The 18226-nt window shown below is 33.1% G+C and overlaps 1 protein-coding gene across 1 annotated transcript; it reads right to left on the bottom strand.

Moving 5' to 3' along the window:
- Positions 1–2: 2 nt before the first annotated feature.
- Positions 3–16289, bottom strand: LOC106055484 (CAAX prenyl protease 2-like). The gene is made up of 9 exons (XM_013211754.2): positions 16154–16289; positions 11548–11653; positions 8958–9038; positions 8476–8536; positions 7031–7089; positions 6564–6672; positions 6371–6442; positions 6071–6133; positions 3–3872 (listed from the first exon to the last, which is right to left on the bottom strand). Exons 1-9 carry the CDS (start codon positions 16270–16272, stop codon positions 3673–3675), a joined length of 870 nt encoding a protein of 289 aa, XP_013067208.1. The 5' UTR covers positions 16273–16289; the 3' UTR covers positions 3–3672.
- Positions 16290–18226: the final 1937 nt, after the last annotated feature.

Below are 18226 nucleotides of genomic sequence, written 5' to 3'. Positions count from 1 at the left end.
TATGTTTTGTTTATTTCATTTTTATTGCAATTTTTCATTTTAAGTAATGTACACTAGATAAAATCATCATAAGTCATACAAATGTTTCTTCAATCACATTATTACATGAACCAGATTAACATCTAAGTGTAGCAAATGTATTAAATAGAAAGGTTAACAATTTAGTGAAGTTTATTTTTTAATCTTCTGCAGCAGCACACAATTGTTTTTTAAATATCCATTAATTCCCCAAGCCAAACAAAAAACATTTCCTTCTTTTTCATTAAGCTGCAACTAAAAATTTTTTGTTAGGTTCGGCTCAGAGTCATACACTTTATAATTGTAGTAACAAATGATTGTAAACTCTATATAAATTATAAACAGGTACAATTATATTTTGGTAAATGAATAAAGAACACATTAATAATGTAAGACCAATACTAGTCCAAAAAAATGTGAACATATACTTTTAGAGTTTCACATTGTTGATATTAACACTTTTATTGGTACACAAATTAAAGAGTTAAATAAGAGCTTTTTTTTTTTTTTTTTTTTTTTGCAACACAAAATTTTAAAATAAAATGAGTACATATACATTGCACCTGATTTGATAGTAAACTTTTGGACAAAAGTTGAAGAGACACCTAGATATCCCAGTTTCCATTTGTGCTGTTATATTTGACTAAAGGCTGAGAATAAAGTGTTCCTGGGGCTTTGACTTTTACATGTTTCAAATGCACTTTCAGAAATGAAGATGTCTTCCTGCAGCAATTGCAGGGTAAAGATTTTAACTGGGAATCAAATTCAAAGCCCAAACCATATGACCAGGCAGCCATCTTAACTCTGCCATTAACTATATATATTCATGAAGAATCATATACACTGAAAAAGAATTTAGAAAATTATTCTTATAACAGAAAGGCTGTTATGCAAATCTTTGTCCATATTAACTTATATCATCTCCTCTGCAAAAAGTGAAAAAACCAAATAAAATTATTGTGAAATACGATTCTACGCAAGCCTTCTGGTTCTGTTATGGTTTAAGGTTTGTCTTGCTTCGTTATCAATGTATTCAAACATAAAAACAAAATAGACAGCATGGTCAATACAAAAATAATTCTCCAAAGAGACCTTCAGAGTAGAAAACTGTGTTGACTAGCAAATGTTACTTTTAAATTTCAAATCAATCAAAGTTGTATTTGTGAACAATTCTGCATGTAGATCTTCTAGAAAATAAGATCTTTTGAAAAAATTGAAAAAAAATATTTGCAGTCAAGTTAACCATCTCTTAAGGAATGCTTCAATAAATAGAGAAGTTCAAAAAAGGTAGGACAAAACTATTTTTCTTTAGAACAGAATTTGATTGAACAACATTTAAACAGTGTTAATTTCTTTTAATAACACAAAACTATAAGTATTATCATTAAGCCTTTGAGATTGAGATTAATGTTTGAAGTAACATAAATTATAAATGAATATTACATGAGCTTTCATTTGAAAACTATCATACTCAAATTTAAGTAGATATTTATTTGTTATATCTTGGACACTTAGCATAATCTTCTTGTAATATGAGAAAATGATAACATTTTTAAATTTATAAAAAAAAAGTTAATGTGAAATCAAAAAGAAATGAATGAAAAAACATGTTGATATAAACCAATTTGGTCAGCACAACAGTAAGTCTGACAAATCCCACTGAGCTAGACACAAATGAGAAGGCAATTATGATCTGCCTTTAGCACCAACTGAATAAACCTAGTACATTGTATATAACTATGCATAGCACATAATTTATTTGTATATAAATATATTTGCTTTAGTATTTTGACTGTAGCTATTAATTCTTATAATAAATAATAGACTAATGAAATAAATATATCTAGGATACTATTAATAGATGTTTGTAATTAGTAATTGGTTAACCAGTACATACATATATGGGTTAGTGATGCCTAAACATACTAGTCATGGTGGAATTGAAAAATAATTTTTGGTTTTGATGCTTTGTAACTGTGTTTAAAACATGAGAATTCTAACATGCCCGTAGATAACACTCATTGACTGATCGCAGTGAAGACAAGTCATTGGAATCAAATAAAACATTATGAACACAAAAATGACTATTCAGCCGAATATTTTTTTTTACCAATTGTATCAGAAAGGAGTATGATATATCCCATTACATGCCAAGTAACACTAAGTCAAACATTGACTCTGATGACAGTCCAAAAGTAATTTGTTTTTAATTTTCATCAACCACAACTAACTTCATCAGCCCAGAGGAAAAAAAAAGAGGAGGGATGGGGCTCCACAATGTAAAATCACAATTTGCTAAACACAAACAGGAATGCCCTTGTGGTGCCACACTTTCAGGGCAGTGGACACCAGCTGGGGTGAGGCTGTAAACATTGCTGGAGACCAATTTCTATGGAGACATGTGTGCCTAACAATCCAAGTCTCTAAGTCTACCTTTAATAGACTCAATTTGTGAGAGGAATGGAAATTGAAGTTAAGATTAACTTTTAAAAACATTGATATGGGAATGCAGACTTTGCTTGGTACACATAAGAAAACTAATACTGTTGTACAGTGTTTACAAAATGTATAAACTGGAACATCAGCTGTTTGTCAGTGTAAGAAGTTGTTATATATTGTTATATATCAAAATACAGTCAAGAAAATAGAAATGAAAACAAAAAAAAAAAAAGAAAAAGACTAGATTTGTACAAACAAAACTGTGTAGAAAGTATATCAAGTAATGCAAACAATACAAGAATTATTTGTGTTGGAATTCTGCTGATCACATTGTAGAAACTGTTGATCTAGAAACATTTGATTCCTTGTTTTGAATCATACCAAATCATCTGGGATGTTTATAACAAAACCTGGTACCGGGTACCAAATAAAATTGGCATGAAATATGCTTCTTTAAGAAACTACAATGATTGCTTGGCTTTTTTCTAATCAAAACAATGATTTTGCGATCTTATTTACACTGATTCCCTATAAACAAAACAATACAATACCATACAGACTAAATAGCATTTAAGTACCGTACCAGAGACAATAAAGTACAAAGTAGATGCATAGGGTTTGTACATTTTATTGTGAGTTTAGCTTGCATAAAAGCTCTTGCTAAATGTATAATGTATTCAAAACATAGGCTGATTGTAAACTAGATTAAACAATGAAAAAAAAAAAGAAACAGTTTAACACAAATGACAACTTTGTATAGTTGTTAAACAGCTAATGGTCAATCAAAGAAATACAAGGCACACACTTTCTAATTTTAAATAATGTAATACTATCAAACTACTCAGTCACAAAGATAGGTTTTTTTTTAACTGGCTGTTACAGACTGATAGACTTGTTTAGCCATCAGTGTTAGGCAGGGCCATTTAAAATGTACAAGTCAGGAGAATAACAAAAAACTGTACTGATATTCTCCTGCTTATCTTGCCTTAGTTCAAAATGAACAAACTAAATAGCAGCAATAGTTCTACTAAAACCACAAATAACAGTTCCAAACTCTTAGTATTAAAAGCACTCTCTATAAGCCCTATGTATATGTTGAAGCTATTTTACAATTGCAATGAATTAAACAAGTTTAAATCTCAGACCTATAAATACTGTTGACTGTACTGACACACTCCAGCAGCATTACTAGCATGCACACCAAGAGTTCATTCATCAGGCTTGAAATGCTTCATTGGAGTAGAGAGCTGGGGATGTTAGAGGATAGAGGAGCACAGTCCAGAGGACAAGGCCTAAAACAAACATGGCTATCAACCTATATCTTGTTGATGCTGGGTAGCCCATGACTTCACCAAATGAAGGGAATCCCATGTGGTTACAAAAGGCATGTGCAATAACTGGAGCAGCAAGATGACCTGTTGATCACAAAAATAAAGTAGTACAATAAGTGGACTAACTTGTTTGTTAAATGACTTCCGTTTGACCAGAAAATGAACTGACTTCAACAACTGACCAGAAACTTACTTAACTTCATCAACTCTTACTAAACTCTTGATCTCTCCTAGGACCTTACTTCCAGTCCTACCTAACTCATGGTCACTAGTTACACTTTCACACTCTGTATTCACAACATTCAACAAAGTGCAATGAGGTACAATAAATGAACTATTTTATCTGTGATAGACGCACTTTAGGCGAGGCAAATGATTTTGAATGCTACAAAAATGGGGTCACAAATCGAAATTGAGACTGTCACTTCAAGATAGCTTAGTGGTGAGAGAGGCTTTTATAATGTGAACATCTTTGATAGTGACAATGAGTTAGCTGTTCATGTTCTGTATTTAAGTATCACAATTCTTATGAAGAAGTTGACTCAGTTATTACATGTTGATTTAACTTTGTATGTATCTTGGTTGTCTGTTATAAAATCTCAAGCTCATTGCAAATAGTAATTCACTCCCACACAAAGACTCATGCAAGATTTCTGATCATCAAGCAACATAGCAGTCATACCAAGATATATTACTCTGATGCTGCCAGTTGATTGATGGTTCTCAATGGAGTGCAATGGAAAAGGGATAGAGTGACTTGTTTATGAGATTGAGATATTTATTTGGGACAGTGTACTTGGCAATCATTTCTAGATTGATAGCATACTCAAGTTTAAGGAAACACTTAAAAATTATCATTTTGTTCATTTTGTTGTTTATTTTTACTTGTTTGAAGTATTTCATCATATTCTGCATGGCTGGCTGCCTGGTCGTGCGGTTTGCTCGCTGGACTGTCGTTCGGATTTATCGACGGTCGAGGGTTCAAACCCTGCCCACTCCCATCCCCCGTCGTCCTGCGGGAGGTTTGGACTAGGAAGTAAACTATCTTCAACTCTGAAGGAACATCCGAATTATGTAAAACATTTTTTTACAAACAATTAACTGAATTGTTTAGTTGAAAAGTAATTTATTAGGCACATTATCATCAGTTGAGTTTTTTAAAAAAGGGTAAAAATGAAAAGGAAGCCTGTTTAATATAAGAGCAAAAAAGAGCACAATATAAATGGCATAGTAATGTGTCCTACAAGACTGATGAGGTCAGCAAAATGTTTTTGTAACACATATGCTAGGTATTGTTCAAATTCTAACTGGATATTTAAAAATAGTACAATTTTGACAAAAAATGTCTACAGATCTCATCCCACTTTTATTTTATATTTAATTTCTAGAACCATTTTGTCATTTACTCTAGACTAGAATTTGTAGAAGGGGGGAACCGTGGCTGATTGGCTAAGTGCTTGGCTTCCAAACCTGAGGTCCTGGGTTCAATTCTCGGTGAAAACTGGGATTTTGAATCTCAAAATTTTTAGGGCGCCCATGAGTCCACCCAACTGTAATGGCTGCCTGACTTTGTTGAGGAAAAGTAAAGGCGGCTGGTCATTGCTGTCCACATGACAACCTGTTCATTAACCAATAGCTAAAGAAACAGATGATCTTAACATCCTCTGCCCTATAGGTCATAAGGTCTTGAAAGGGGAACTTTACCTCCTTTACGTAGAATTTGTAGGAGATGGTGGAAATCTAAATGATCTCTGAACAAAGATTAATTGCTAGGTCTATAACTAGTATAAAAACAAAAATTTAAGCTTAAATTGAAGACTGAAATCCAACATATGATAAAACAAGTACCAATGAAACAGGAAAACTCTTTATCTCAACCTGATTGGATGTTTGTGTGTTTACAAATATAAAATGTGAGAGGTATAAACCAAGGCCACACCTTCTCCCATCCACCTCCACATAAGAGACTGGACCTGAGCTGACTGAGAATGTTTTATAGACTCTAGAAGAAGAGACATGCTACACAAAAGCAAAGAAAAAAAAAGAAATGAATAAATCTATTCATCTTAACATTTTATAGTTTTGCTAGTTAGCATCAAACTCAACAATGTTTTACATAATGAACAGCTTTTATCTGTTTCAATTCTTGATGATAAAATATATAAATTAGTTAATGCTACCATAAAAACATTAACAGTATCTACTAAAAGAACTTTATTTATTTTCCAGCGTAAGCTTTTAGGAGACTTTTATAAATGATATGTAAATCAAAGATGACTAACCTGTTCTTAAATAAAGAAATGCGGAATAAGCCCCAAATATTGTTGTGTAAGAAAGCTGAAAAACTAGAAAGAAAATAAAAAATTAAAGTCTGAGTGAAATGAAATTGAAAAATACACTGTTCATTGCACTTTCTAACCAATTGGTTGTTTTTTTTTTTTTTACAAACTACAGAAATAAACTTTATGGAAATAAAAAAATTAACAGTATATATATATATTTCTCTAATGTTAGCTAAACAATAAAAAACGAGACAACAGTAAAAATGATAAACTGAAAGAATGAAGCAAACTTTAGCTTACGAGATTCTTTGAATGCTGCTGCTACTTCCTGTTGACCATGAGCAACTTTTTCAATCATATGATGGAAATGAGCTAAACAAATTTTTTTAAAATAGCAATCATTGATTTTATAGTTATTGACACAAATGCAATAAAACAATGAAGCTTACTAGCCTGTTCAAACAGAATTAAAGAGTAGTATCAGACTACTTACCAACACCAAAAAATAATGGGCATAACAAAATGGACCAGCCAGATCCCAAACAAGGCACTAATAGAGGCAGCATACATGCTCTAAAAATAAATTCTTCAGAAAGTGGAGCCTAAAAAAATGAATTATGACTTTAGACATTGCAAGATGGGCCAATGACATATATACTAGTTCTTAAATGTGGCATTTGAATTTGTAAAAAAAGGATAAAGCAATGAAGTTTGGAGATTTAAAAGAAAAATTATTTATTTTATTTCACACCATATCATATTTTTAATACTCAGCTAATTATTTTAATGGAAGAACAAACAAATCAATAAGAATTTTAAAAAGAACTAAATAGAACAATGGCACTATATCTCCTTTGGGAATGGTCCAATTAACTGATAGCTTTCTCACAAGAAATGTTAAGTAAGTTTAGGACTAATATTTAGTACATTAGAACAGTTTCAAGTCATGTAAGTACTTACCACTATGTGATTTCTGATCCACACATAGTTCTTGACTGAATTAGTCCAATATTTAGCCTCTGAACAGAAAGTTGAATAAGTAAAAATATATTTTAAGTACACTGAGACTTCTGTGGCATGGAGCTTAATTATGTAAATAAAATAATTTGGTGGATTTTTACACAATTTAAGAAGGCTCTATAACTAATCAAAATTAAGTATCAGTCAAAACAAAATCCTTATGCAGGCAAGAGTATCCTTTCTTTATTCCTCATTTTTTAAATGGATTAGGGAAAGGGGGGGGAGGATTGTTAGACACTTAGTTAGCATAGCGACGTACCATATTTGACTGAACAGATAGTGGGTTTTGGCTTGTTTATGTTAATATTATTTAGTTGGGATTCCGACTTCCCAATGACAACATTGATTATTGACAGAGACTCAACAGTGGCCTTTACATCAGAGGCGCAGTGAGAGGGGCAAGGGGGCATGATGCTCCGGGAGCCCAAAAGACACCAAAAAAAAACAAAGTCTAGTTTAAATAACTTAACATATCTATGCCTGTCAACTGTAGGAATTTCCCATGACGTAAGCTGATACCTGTCAATCTTTTGTGTGACACTTGACAGGAAATAATTTGATTGGTTAAGCCAAGTGTCTAGAACGAGGTTAGAAACCTTCCGTTGCGGGAGAATTTTCATAGAGATAAGACATATTTAATTTTGAGTTAGAATTTGTAGAGACAAGTTTTGTATTTTATTAGACCTAGTAGTAAATTTAATTATTTTATTATTGAACTTTGAAAGAAAGTTATTCATCTGATACATTTTTATTTCTGTTCATATATATACAGTGATTCTTAGTTGATGAATTAAAGTTCTGTATTTGAATTAAAAGGACCTTCGTTTATTGAATCTCTAAGATAGCATTTAGATCTGGAGATATACATCTACAGAATCCTCGGCATCACAGTAACAAGATATCAGCTCCCCTGACGAATTCGGCAAAGATCAACGAGCTCAACTAACAAGAGAGAAACTTACAAACAGTGACATCTGGCTCATTTACTAATTTAAGAGGTAATAAATTCTAAAGTTATTTGTATTATATTTTTATTAAGTACTTTTCATTTATATATATATTCATTTATCCATTTATTTATATATTTCTATATGATGTTAATAGAAAAATGCATTAAAATAAATGACAAGAATGTAATGTTGCCTGCAATATCCATGAGCCTCTTTTGATTTTAGATACAAGCATTATATATAGACATGAGTTTCCAAATTTAAAATAAATTTGGTCTAACTGTAATTTAAATCTGTGTAAATCTGGAGTTCAACCATCTCCACAACTCCATCACACAGATAACAATTCTACCACTCAGCCTAATATATGAAAATTCAAGTTTTCTTTTTTTAAAGAAGACTGCAAAATAAATTTACTTTTAAAAAAAATGTTACCTAAATATATCCTGAAAACTCCATCTAAGTAATGCAAGGACAAGGGTCCTAAAAATAAAACCTGTTGGAAAGAATGTCAAAATGCTATCAGCTCAAATTCAACGGTCTTTCTGAATGTAACAAATCATCTTCATCTCATCTCTGCCTGTGGTCCCTTCTGGGGCGTAGGCCACCAACCAGCTTTCTCCAGGAATGTAACGAAGGCAAAACTAAACTTCATTTAGTTGACATTTTTTTTAACAACAAATTTACCATTAAGTGAATATATGTCTTAAAATTGCAGAAATTAATGTTTTGCTTTTATCTAGTTCATGAATGCAGCTATTAATTTTAAACACTGTAAGAAAATGTCACTATTGATTACTAAACATGGAAAGTTTTTTTTTAAGATATACTGTAATTTTATTTTATATGACATTTTTTAAAAATATTTATGTTTTAAATGAAATATTTAGATTTCCTAGGAAATTTTAAGAACTTACCATAGTCAAAAACAAAGGTACTACTAAAGCTGGTAGTAATCCCCAAAATCTTATGCCAAGCCATGTCAGAAGATGGTTAGCCTAAAACAAATTCAAGCACATAAAAGGGATTCATAGAAAAAAGCTAAAACATAGTCAACTATTTATAAGTGTAAATGTAGAGGCCAAACTCTAAAATTTAAATTTAAATTAAACTGAAAATATATTTCAAATTCCAAGAAGGTAAATGAAAAAAAACTATTACATATTAGTATTATCTGTCTGTATATCTAAACCATTGATGCTCAACCTAATTCAGTCTGTGGGCCATTTTAATTTCCAATACTCGTGACATGGGCCACATGAACGAAAATAAAAGATATAAAAAAATGAAATAAAATTGATTTTAAACCATTTTTATAAGAAACCCTAGAATCTATTTTTTACATTTATCAATGGTACATTTGCAGTTTATCCAAAACAAACTTCTAAATATATTGCTACATGGGTGACACTCAAAGTACAGAATCTAGATTCTTGGCCATGAAAGGATGACGTACTATGGGTTTAATCTGTATCACTGAAAAAGTTTGTTCACACAAATAACTGGTTGTAAACATTGTGATCATCTGTAATGATTTTTTTTTGAGATTTAGAAAAGATTCTGTAGTCAACAGAGAGTAGAAATCAATTGTCTGCATCACTCAAAATCAAAATTTGTCACGCAGGGATGTGTGAATTTGTAAGTCAATTACTTCTAGTTACAGATCTTGCAAGGCATTTGACACATCAGCCACAAATGGATTTTTGAAAAGTTGTATTTTTTCTTCAAAATATGAATATCCAAAAATCATTCAGTGAAAATATCCTTTAAGGTCCTCAAAAGTGGGATAATTTTGTTGTTTTGGGCAAGACATAATTAGCTGCTTATCATTGTGTAGAGCAATACAGGTTGAGAAGCGACAAGGTGCACTTTTCCATCCTGTGGAGTTGAGCATGTTCATTTGGGAAGCACTTAGGTCAGCATAGACAGCATGCACAGAGAAATCAGCTTGTCTTTCCCTTGTTGTTTGGTGTTGATTTCATTCTGATGTGACGTGATGTCGCATGAAATTGCCAAAGCCCACAACCATGAGAGGGTTGTTCGGTTGAGACACTGCCTTAAAAATGTCCATTTCATGTCTCAGAACATGGTCCAAATTTAAAACCTTGCCACAGAGATTTTGTTGATGAATAAGCAATGAAGCCACAGATAGTCAGTTCCATCTGAATCAACAACTGTTCTAATAACTCTTGCTACCATTCCACTGTGACATCCATATTGTTATAAACCTGGTGGTGGCACAGATGGGGGTAGTGGTGTGAGTGTAGTCAGCCGACGCAAATCGCCCCAGGCCAGCGCTAGACGAGCGGTCAACCGTGACGAGTTACAATGGTCAGCCGAGACGAATGTCAACACGGCGGTTCGGGAAGGATCGACGGCGGTTCGGGAAGGATCGACGTCGTGAACAGAGCTCAGGAGCGTCACGAGAGTTGTAGTCATCTGACCACCTGGAAACGTCGAGCGGCGTTCTGTCCGGTTCGAGAAGGCCAGTAGGGACCCTATATAAGAGCGGAGGTGTCGCAGTCAAGATGGTCGAGAAAAGGGGCTCAATACAGCAAGGTTCACGAGAGACGGTTCACGGCAGGGGTTCAGAGCCCGGTTCACTACAGTCCGGTCGACTACAGCACAGTTCAGCAGTGTGGTTCTGTACGGAGCATTACGACGGTTCAGTGCGGAGTACTGTCAAGTACAGTTGAGACGGCTGGCGTCTTGATCTTGGTCTGTGATCGAGTCCGACACAACGAGCCTAGTGTGTGAAGTCAGTCCTGAACTGTTGGACCCAGTGCAAGCCCGGAACGAGACGCTGAGGCCAGTGCAAGAGTTGATACGGCGGAACGGTGTTATCGGAGAGATATTTGTACAGTGTACGTGTTGCCAATTGTACAGTATTGGCTGTTATTTATCGACATTAAACTATTACGTTACTTTGGAGCCCTGAGTTGTCAAGTTCTTTAGGTTGGTGGTGTATGGTGCAGTTTGCAGAGAGCCTGGATAGCGAGATTCGTAACAATATGATACAACCATAGTTGTGGTGCCATAAGTAGTCACTCCCACAAATTTCTCCTAAGAAAGAGATGTTTGAAACCTCTTTGAACAGGTCTTCATGTCCCATGCATCCTCCTCAAAACAACTATGATTTTAAAATTGCTGTTTGTATAAGATATGTCCATTTAATCCCTTGAATGTTATATTTTGTTTTAATAACAGAAACATTTTCTTTATAAAACAAATATGTTGGCTTATTATCATGCTCCACAAAAAAAGTAAGGAATGGATGGACCTGTCTATGAAAGATACTATAAACCATGTAAAAGACAGAGAGAAATGGAAAAAGTCGGTCAACAGATCATGTGTGGTGCCCCAAAAATCCTAAAGACTATAGTATATAGTGTTTGAATTTTATAAGAGTTTGGATTTTTTATTAACAAAAAAAAAACAGTTATAGATGAAAAAGAAACAACAAAAAAAACAAGCATGTGGATTAAAGGATGAAAAAAAAAAGCTCACCTCCGCTGTATCTGATGCTTTAGATACTAACAAAAGTATTAATGGTGTGACTGTACACACAATGAGGACACTAATGAACCTTCTTTTGATGACATCAGGATGGTCTCTGCAAAGAAACAAAATAGTTTAGTTGATCTAAGCAAATATATATTTTGTATTCAGAATCTGAATGTGGTAAAGCCACAATTGACTGGTTCAATTTCTTTTAGTAATATGTTGTTTTTATTAACATGTTACTTTTGTTTCATGATAATTCTTAAACTACATTAAGGTTTGTTTAAATCATAAAAATAAGGCATTGTCTGAAGATTAAGGATAAAAAAAGTATATATACCATGATTATGCAGACCCAGACAACAAATGTCTAGATAATAAACAGCTTTGAAAACTAAGTTTTCTCATAGTCTCATTTGTCCACTTATTTTGTGTGTGTGTGAACTAGGCTACAATTTAAAGTTATTTCAAGCAAACAAATAAAGCCTTAATGTAATTACAGCTTTAAGAGTAAATTTCACATTCTTGACAATTATCCATGCGCTTTGAAATTTAAATGTGCTCTGTTTAGTCTGAATTAACAGTTTGCCAATTTTAAATTTCACAAGTTACTCAGGGCTACTTAATCTCAGCTACAAACACACAATAAGAAAAGATAAGACTATATGGTAATTTAAAATCAAGAAGTAAAATAGAGCCCATGTGTTGATGGCATTTCAAATATACCAGGAGCACACTGTGAAGCATTGGTTGTCAAATTTGTTTTTTAACTCACCTATGTATTTATTGAGTCTCTATAGATGCCCCAGAGTGTAACATATCAACTTTTGAAAATAGTGGCACTTTTTAAAATTATGTGATTTTCATGTTATTTTCATTTATCAAAGCAAGTGTGAGGAACAGCTGGGTTTTCCAATGTGTATTATTTCTTTGTTCTAAGTCAATGCTAGATCTTTTTTTTTTTATTTAAAGGTGAATAGTAGCATTAAATTAATGTTCCATACATTTGGATTTTTATTTAAAAGTCATTAATAAACATCTAGGTTTTAGATTCAAGATAAGACTAATTAATTTCAATATATATGAAATAAATAATTTACATGAAAAAAAAAAGTTTATGCCATTTATGTTAACTTTGCTTCTTTTTCTTCTTGCCAGCTTTTTGCTGTTGAGCTCTTTTGCAGACTGTGCCAAGGAAAAATAGCATGCTGTTCTCTTCAGTTCTTCAGCACTGCTGTACAGGATATTAGTTATGTTGGGCTGAAATGGTGGTAGGGTCTGCCTAAGGTGGATTTGGAAGGGGCATTCAAAAAGGATATGGTTTACAGTTTCATAAGGGTGGGTGCAGTGCCTACAAAGGGGTAGGTGTGTGGGATTTATTTGGTTAAGATGGTAATTTAACAGATGTGTGTCCTGTTCTTAGTTGGGAGATTGTATATTAACTTTGTTTCAATAAGTTTTGTTTTTAATGTTAAAATTAAATTATTTTTTTTAAATTCCTTTTCAATAAAAACTTTATTAGAAATATTTTCCTTGTAAACTTAAATTCTTTGGGATAAATTCAACATGGTTCTATGCTATTATATTAATTCAATAGTATTCATGGAAATTTTATATAGAGCAGATGTGTTTGTTAAATATTTAATTTTTATAAATAACCAGGTTGGGGTGATTTAAAATAGTTTCTCAGTACTGTTTAATATTAACAGGAAATATTTTCATTAGTTTCATTTCAATAAGATGAAGCGTATATATTAACTATATATATAGAAACAATAACAATAACATCAAAGGATGGATTGTATTTTTCTTAAATATTTAATATTTTATAGCTCTCATCAAAGAACAATGTCTTTGATCATCAATAATTTAAAAAATTATAAATAATATCTTAAAGATTCTATTAAACTGGCATGATTCTTTTTTTTTTTCTATAGATTTTTTTTTGAAGAAGAATTATTATTTAATGTGATTATGTTTGCTAATTTAAAATTACATTAAAAATTAAATTTATGGTTATTTTGTGTTTTTTTCTTACAGATCAAGTTATAGATCTACATTTGTATTTATAATTCATTAAAACTATTTTTATATAAATACATATATACATACATATATATATATACATATAGTTCTCTTAGCTTGTAATAACTAGAAGTGGTAATGAATATAAGTACTCCACTAGCAATACTATGCTTCCAAGGGCATGCATCTCAAATAGCCTTGGACAACCAGCACAACTCCTGGCCTTCCCATTTGGCTCAGATTTTGGGTCTGACAGAACTAACAGGAGAGGGTGCAAAGGTGACGCCTAAACCAGTTAGCTTTAGGCAGGTAAGGGTCTTTAGTGACTCCTTAGCTTTAGTTGGCTACCCACCTACACCCTAGCAGAACCTGCAAAGTCAAACAGTGTGACACTAATATATAAAATATGTTCACATAAACATGATTTTTGTTTATCAAGTGGCCTTTCAACAATGCTGCCAACAATACCAAGCTCTGGAATGACATTCTCTGTTTTGCAATTGAAAATTTCTATGTAGGTTTTGTTGTCAGTATTTGCTTCACAAGTCAAATAAGGTTTGATTCCCAATTGGATAAGTTAGGATTTTATAAATTGCTTTAGGTATAGCAAGTTTGCAAGGAATCCTTCCTTTGTCCAAGCTGAGATATTAGGATAGTGAGTAGTAGGGCTGAAATTTGTTAAGCAGCATGTCCAGCATTAGTCTTACTTTATAAATGTTATCCATTTTTTCTTCATTAGGGTTTAGCTCATCAAAATATGTAGAAGTATCCATATTGACAATCTCCATGACACTGCGAAAAAACAGGTTTTCAGACCAAATGATTCACTCAAATGGCACAGTAGTCCTCATACCGAGGTTTTACAGATTACTCTATTTGAAGTCGCAATCCAAAAAAAGCCTTGAGTTCTTGTACAGTTAATGTAAAGACCTTACCATAATAACTGTTTGGTTTTAGTAGTTTCACCAGATTAGCATATTTGTATGTTACTTCAAACAATTTCAGCCAAATATTGTAATCATGAAAAAAGGCAAAAAAATTCAAAAGCTTTACTTTCAAACAAAATATGACTAGGCAAGTTTTTAACACTTTATTTCTGTAAAATACAAATGTTTTACTAGATTGTCTAGATCTAGGCTGAGAAATAAATGGTGTTTGCTTCTGAACAGCCTGAATCAAATTTAGATCCATTTTGAGGCCAACTCCCCATTTCATGCCCACTTTTGTTCGATGGACCTGGTACAGGTGTAGATCTAGTTTAGTTTCTTCAATTTACTGCAATGACTTCATCTAAATCTAGATGACTGTCTGAGTCAATTTCCATAATAATCTTTTTCTAGACCTAGTCCATCATCCACAGAATCTTCAGGATATAGTTCACTGCTTCACACAATGTTTGTCTTTTCATTTTGTAAAATTTATTATTTTAAAAAATACAACTCATGAGTGCCGCCTTTACTGTTATTTCCATGAGTCGAAGAGTTCTACGTGACTATCATCAAGTGTCATAAACTTCAATTAAATAAGAATCTAGATTCTAGTCACTTTTGTCTAGTAAATCTATATATTATATAGAGTGATGAAATTTTACAGGTCAATAATTTGTCAATTTGTAAACTTCACCTTCTATAGATATAGACTAGATCTAGATCTACTTATTGTTATAGAGATATAATAATTAATATATCATAATATTATATGATATAGTTAATAGTCACATAGTGATAGTCAATCTAGTTGCTGCATTAAATCAGAAGAAGGAAAAACCAAGGTTTTTTTTATCATCGAGACAGGTGTGAGACAGTGGTGCATCTTATCTCCCTTCCTCTTCCTCCTAGCCATCGATTACATAATGAGGAGAGCAATGAATCAGACTGCATTTAGTATTCCTTGGCGTGAGCAAAACCGATAGACTTGGACTTCGTTGATGACCTTGCACAACTCGGGACGATACAAGAAATGACAAAAAAAATGGCTAAGTTGGATTTTAGGAGTTAGTTATATAGATCAGGTCCCAAACAAGGAAATCCTATGGCGCCTATGCTGAACTAGGACATCGACCAGTTAGTGAGGTTGTAACAGAGCTTCACAAGAGCTTTACGAGACATGTTCTCCGACAAAATGAACAACGCATACCAAGAGTTCAATGACATATATAGGCCAATACAAGGAAAAATCTAACAGCAACATCCTCGTATAACTTGGCATCACACTTTCATGGAGGACCTCAGAACAGTGGACACCAGGCCAGGTGGGAAGAGGCTTCAAACATTGCCAGTGACAGATCTTTGTGTAAACAGCTTGCCGCCCAAAAGCCCCAATGAGCCGAATGGCACAGGAGGATCTAAGTGAGTAAGTGATATACCCTTATTAACTATCTACTAGTAATCTACATGACTATGACTATGACTGTGGCTGTAAGTAAGAGTAGAGTCTCAGAAATCGAGTCAGTAGTGAGTAGAGTTAGATCTAGGACCTAGGTAATAGGTAGAGAAGTCAAGACATGCAGTGATGCATACAAAAGACTAGAAAATAAGAGTCTACATCTCAAGACTAAACTATATTAATTAGATCTAATTAAAATTGCCTATTTTTCTCTTTTGTCGATCCTCCCCAAATATACAGGCTTCCAACATAAAGGACAGCAAATAAAAAACATAACAAAATTGCTTGCCAAGTCGGCAAGACAAACACAATATCCACCATCTTGTTTCCGAGCGTAAACAAAGATGGTTTGGATAAAATATTTTTCTTGAATAAAGATATATCTAGACCAGTGTTTCCCAAAGTGGTCTATAGATATATAGTCTATAGACCCCCAGAGGTCTACGAATTTTAAGACTTCCAAGGGGTCTACGAAAGTTTAAAAGGGAATAGGGGGTCCATGAGATGTGCACGGGGGTCTACGATAAAGAATCTCAATTTAGCCTGTCTTGACTTTAATTTTGACAATTTGAATCTTTTCATACACACATTTATGATTTGTAGGCCTACCTTAGGAAATCCTTAAATTTTTATCATGCTGATTGAATGAAAATTTTTTTATTTAATTGAATAACTAGATTTAAAGAGTGCATGTAGTTTTCTCTAGTTATAAAAACAAAAAGAAATGTAGACTTTACAGAGTGAAGTAGTTGAAATTGAACTTCATTACTGCCTTGTCAAACAATAGAGTGTTAATGTGCCATTTTTTTATGATGCTATGAAACCAAGGAGGATCATTTGAGATGATGCCACCCTGATAAATAGATAAAGGTTTGCAAAACTTTCAAACACTCAAATATAAAGTTCAGAATACACCCACAAAATCTCTATTGGACCTAATATTGAGAAGGTGATGATTAGTGAACGTTTTACTATATCTCTTTTCTTATAGTAAAATACTGAAAACCTTACACGATAGGCATATTATTGATTTTAACAGTCGTTGAAGAAATTGTAAAAACTCTTACACGATTAACTTATATCATTATGGGTTTTGTGGCCGGTGTCTTGTTTTGGGCCTCTTGATGAAGAATGCAATTTTGAAGACATGGTCAGCATTCTCTGGTGACACTCCAAAAGGGCAAATGTCAGTGGTCCCAATTTTGAGCTTCTGGAACATATGTTTTCTCATTATGATGTGTACTATTCTGATGTAAAAAATTATAGGTGATCCTATCGGGATAGTTTATAATAGATTTCATCGAATGAGAGCTTGTCCATTTCTCGTTTTTACAATTGACTATTAGTTTCTTCATTTCTTCCGTATAGAGTGCGATGTTGAAGTGTGTATTTGTTTTCTCACATTTGGCAAATGTGTCAGCCTTCTATTTCAACGTTGGAGAACAGTGTTCTTGCTGTTGTTGAGCTTTACAAGGCCACACAATATGTTTTCTACAAAATCTTTTGGATGTTCCTTCAGATTATGTGGATAATTACATCCTAGCCCAAACCTCCCGGCAGGAGATGCGAGCAGGCAATTTAAGGTGACCACCGAACGTCAGTCCAGGCATCATGAGTTGTTTTATTCAGGAGGAATCAGAGTTTCTCAACCTTTGAAGGACTATTTTTAGATTGGTCTCGAAAAAAAATTAACTGTTTGGCGAATTTGGCCAATGCTCCTATTTCTTCTCTGTGGTTGTCATAGAGCTCGATAGTTACAATGAAATTAATTTTTTAAATTATTTTTTTCTCCATGAGGCCATTCAATGAGTATTCCAGTGGCTTTCTGAGAACCATCCATGCAAACTCTGACCCATTGGTTGTTAGGGCGATGAATTTGTAGAAGAGTTCACTAAATTCTTAAGCTTTGTTGGAATATAGTAAAATATTTCTTTCTTCTAATGTAAGCCTTTGCAAACGACATATTTCTGCAAACAACATATGTCTCTATACAGCTGGCTGAGTCAACCTTGTCTGGTAATGATTTTTTTTTCAAATTATTATGGCTCAAGAAATGTACGAAAAACTGCTCTTTGTGAAAACTAAGGCACATTAATATTTAATGTTTTAAAGAACTACTTCATAAAACAGCGAATCCCTATATGAAAAATTATCTCCGTAGCAACGGATGGTGAGCTTGCATAAGCTTTTAAAAACAAAGAGTTTCCAATATATTATGTGTTTAGTGATTGTATGCTATACGCATTCACTGTTCTATAATGGGTTTTAATTTGTA

This window comes from Biomphalaria glabrata, chromosome 3, assembly GCF_947242115.1.
Source record: "Biomphalaria glabrata chromosome 3, xgBioGlab47.1, whole genome shotgun sequence".
NCBI lineage: Eukaryota > Metazoa > Mollusca > Gastropoda > Planorbidae > Biomphalaria > Biomphalaria glabrata.
Note: the sequence above shows the minus strand (reverse complement) of the source record. Positions and strands in the feature narration are given on the sequence as shown.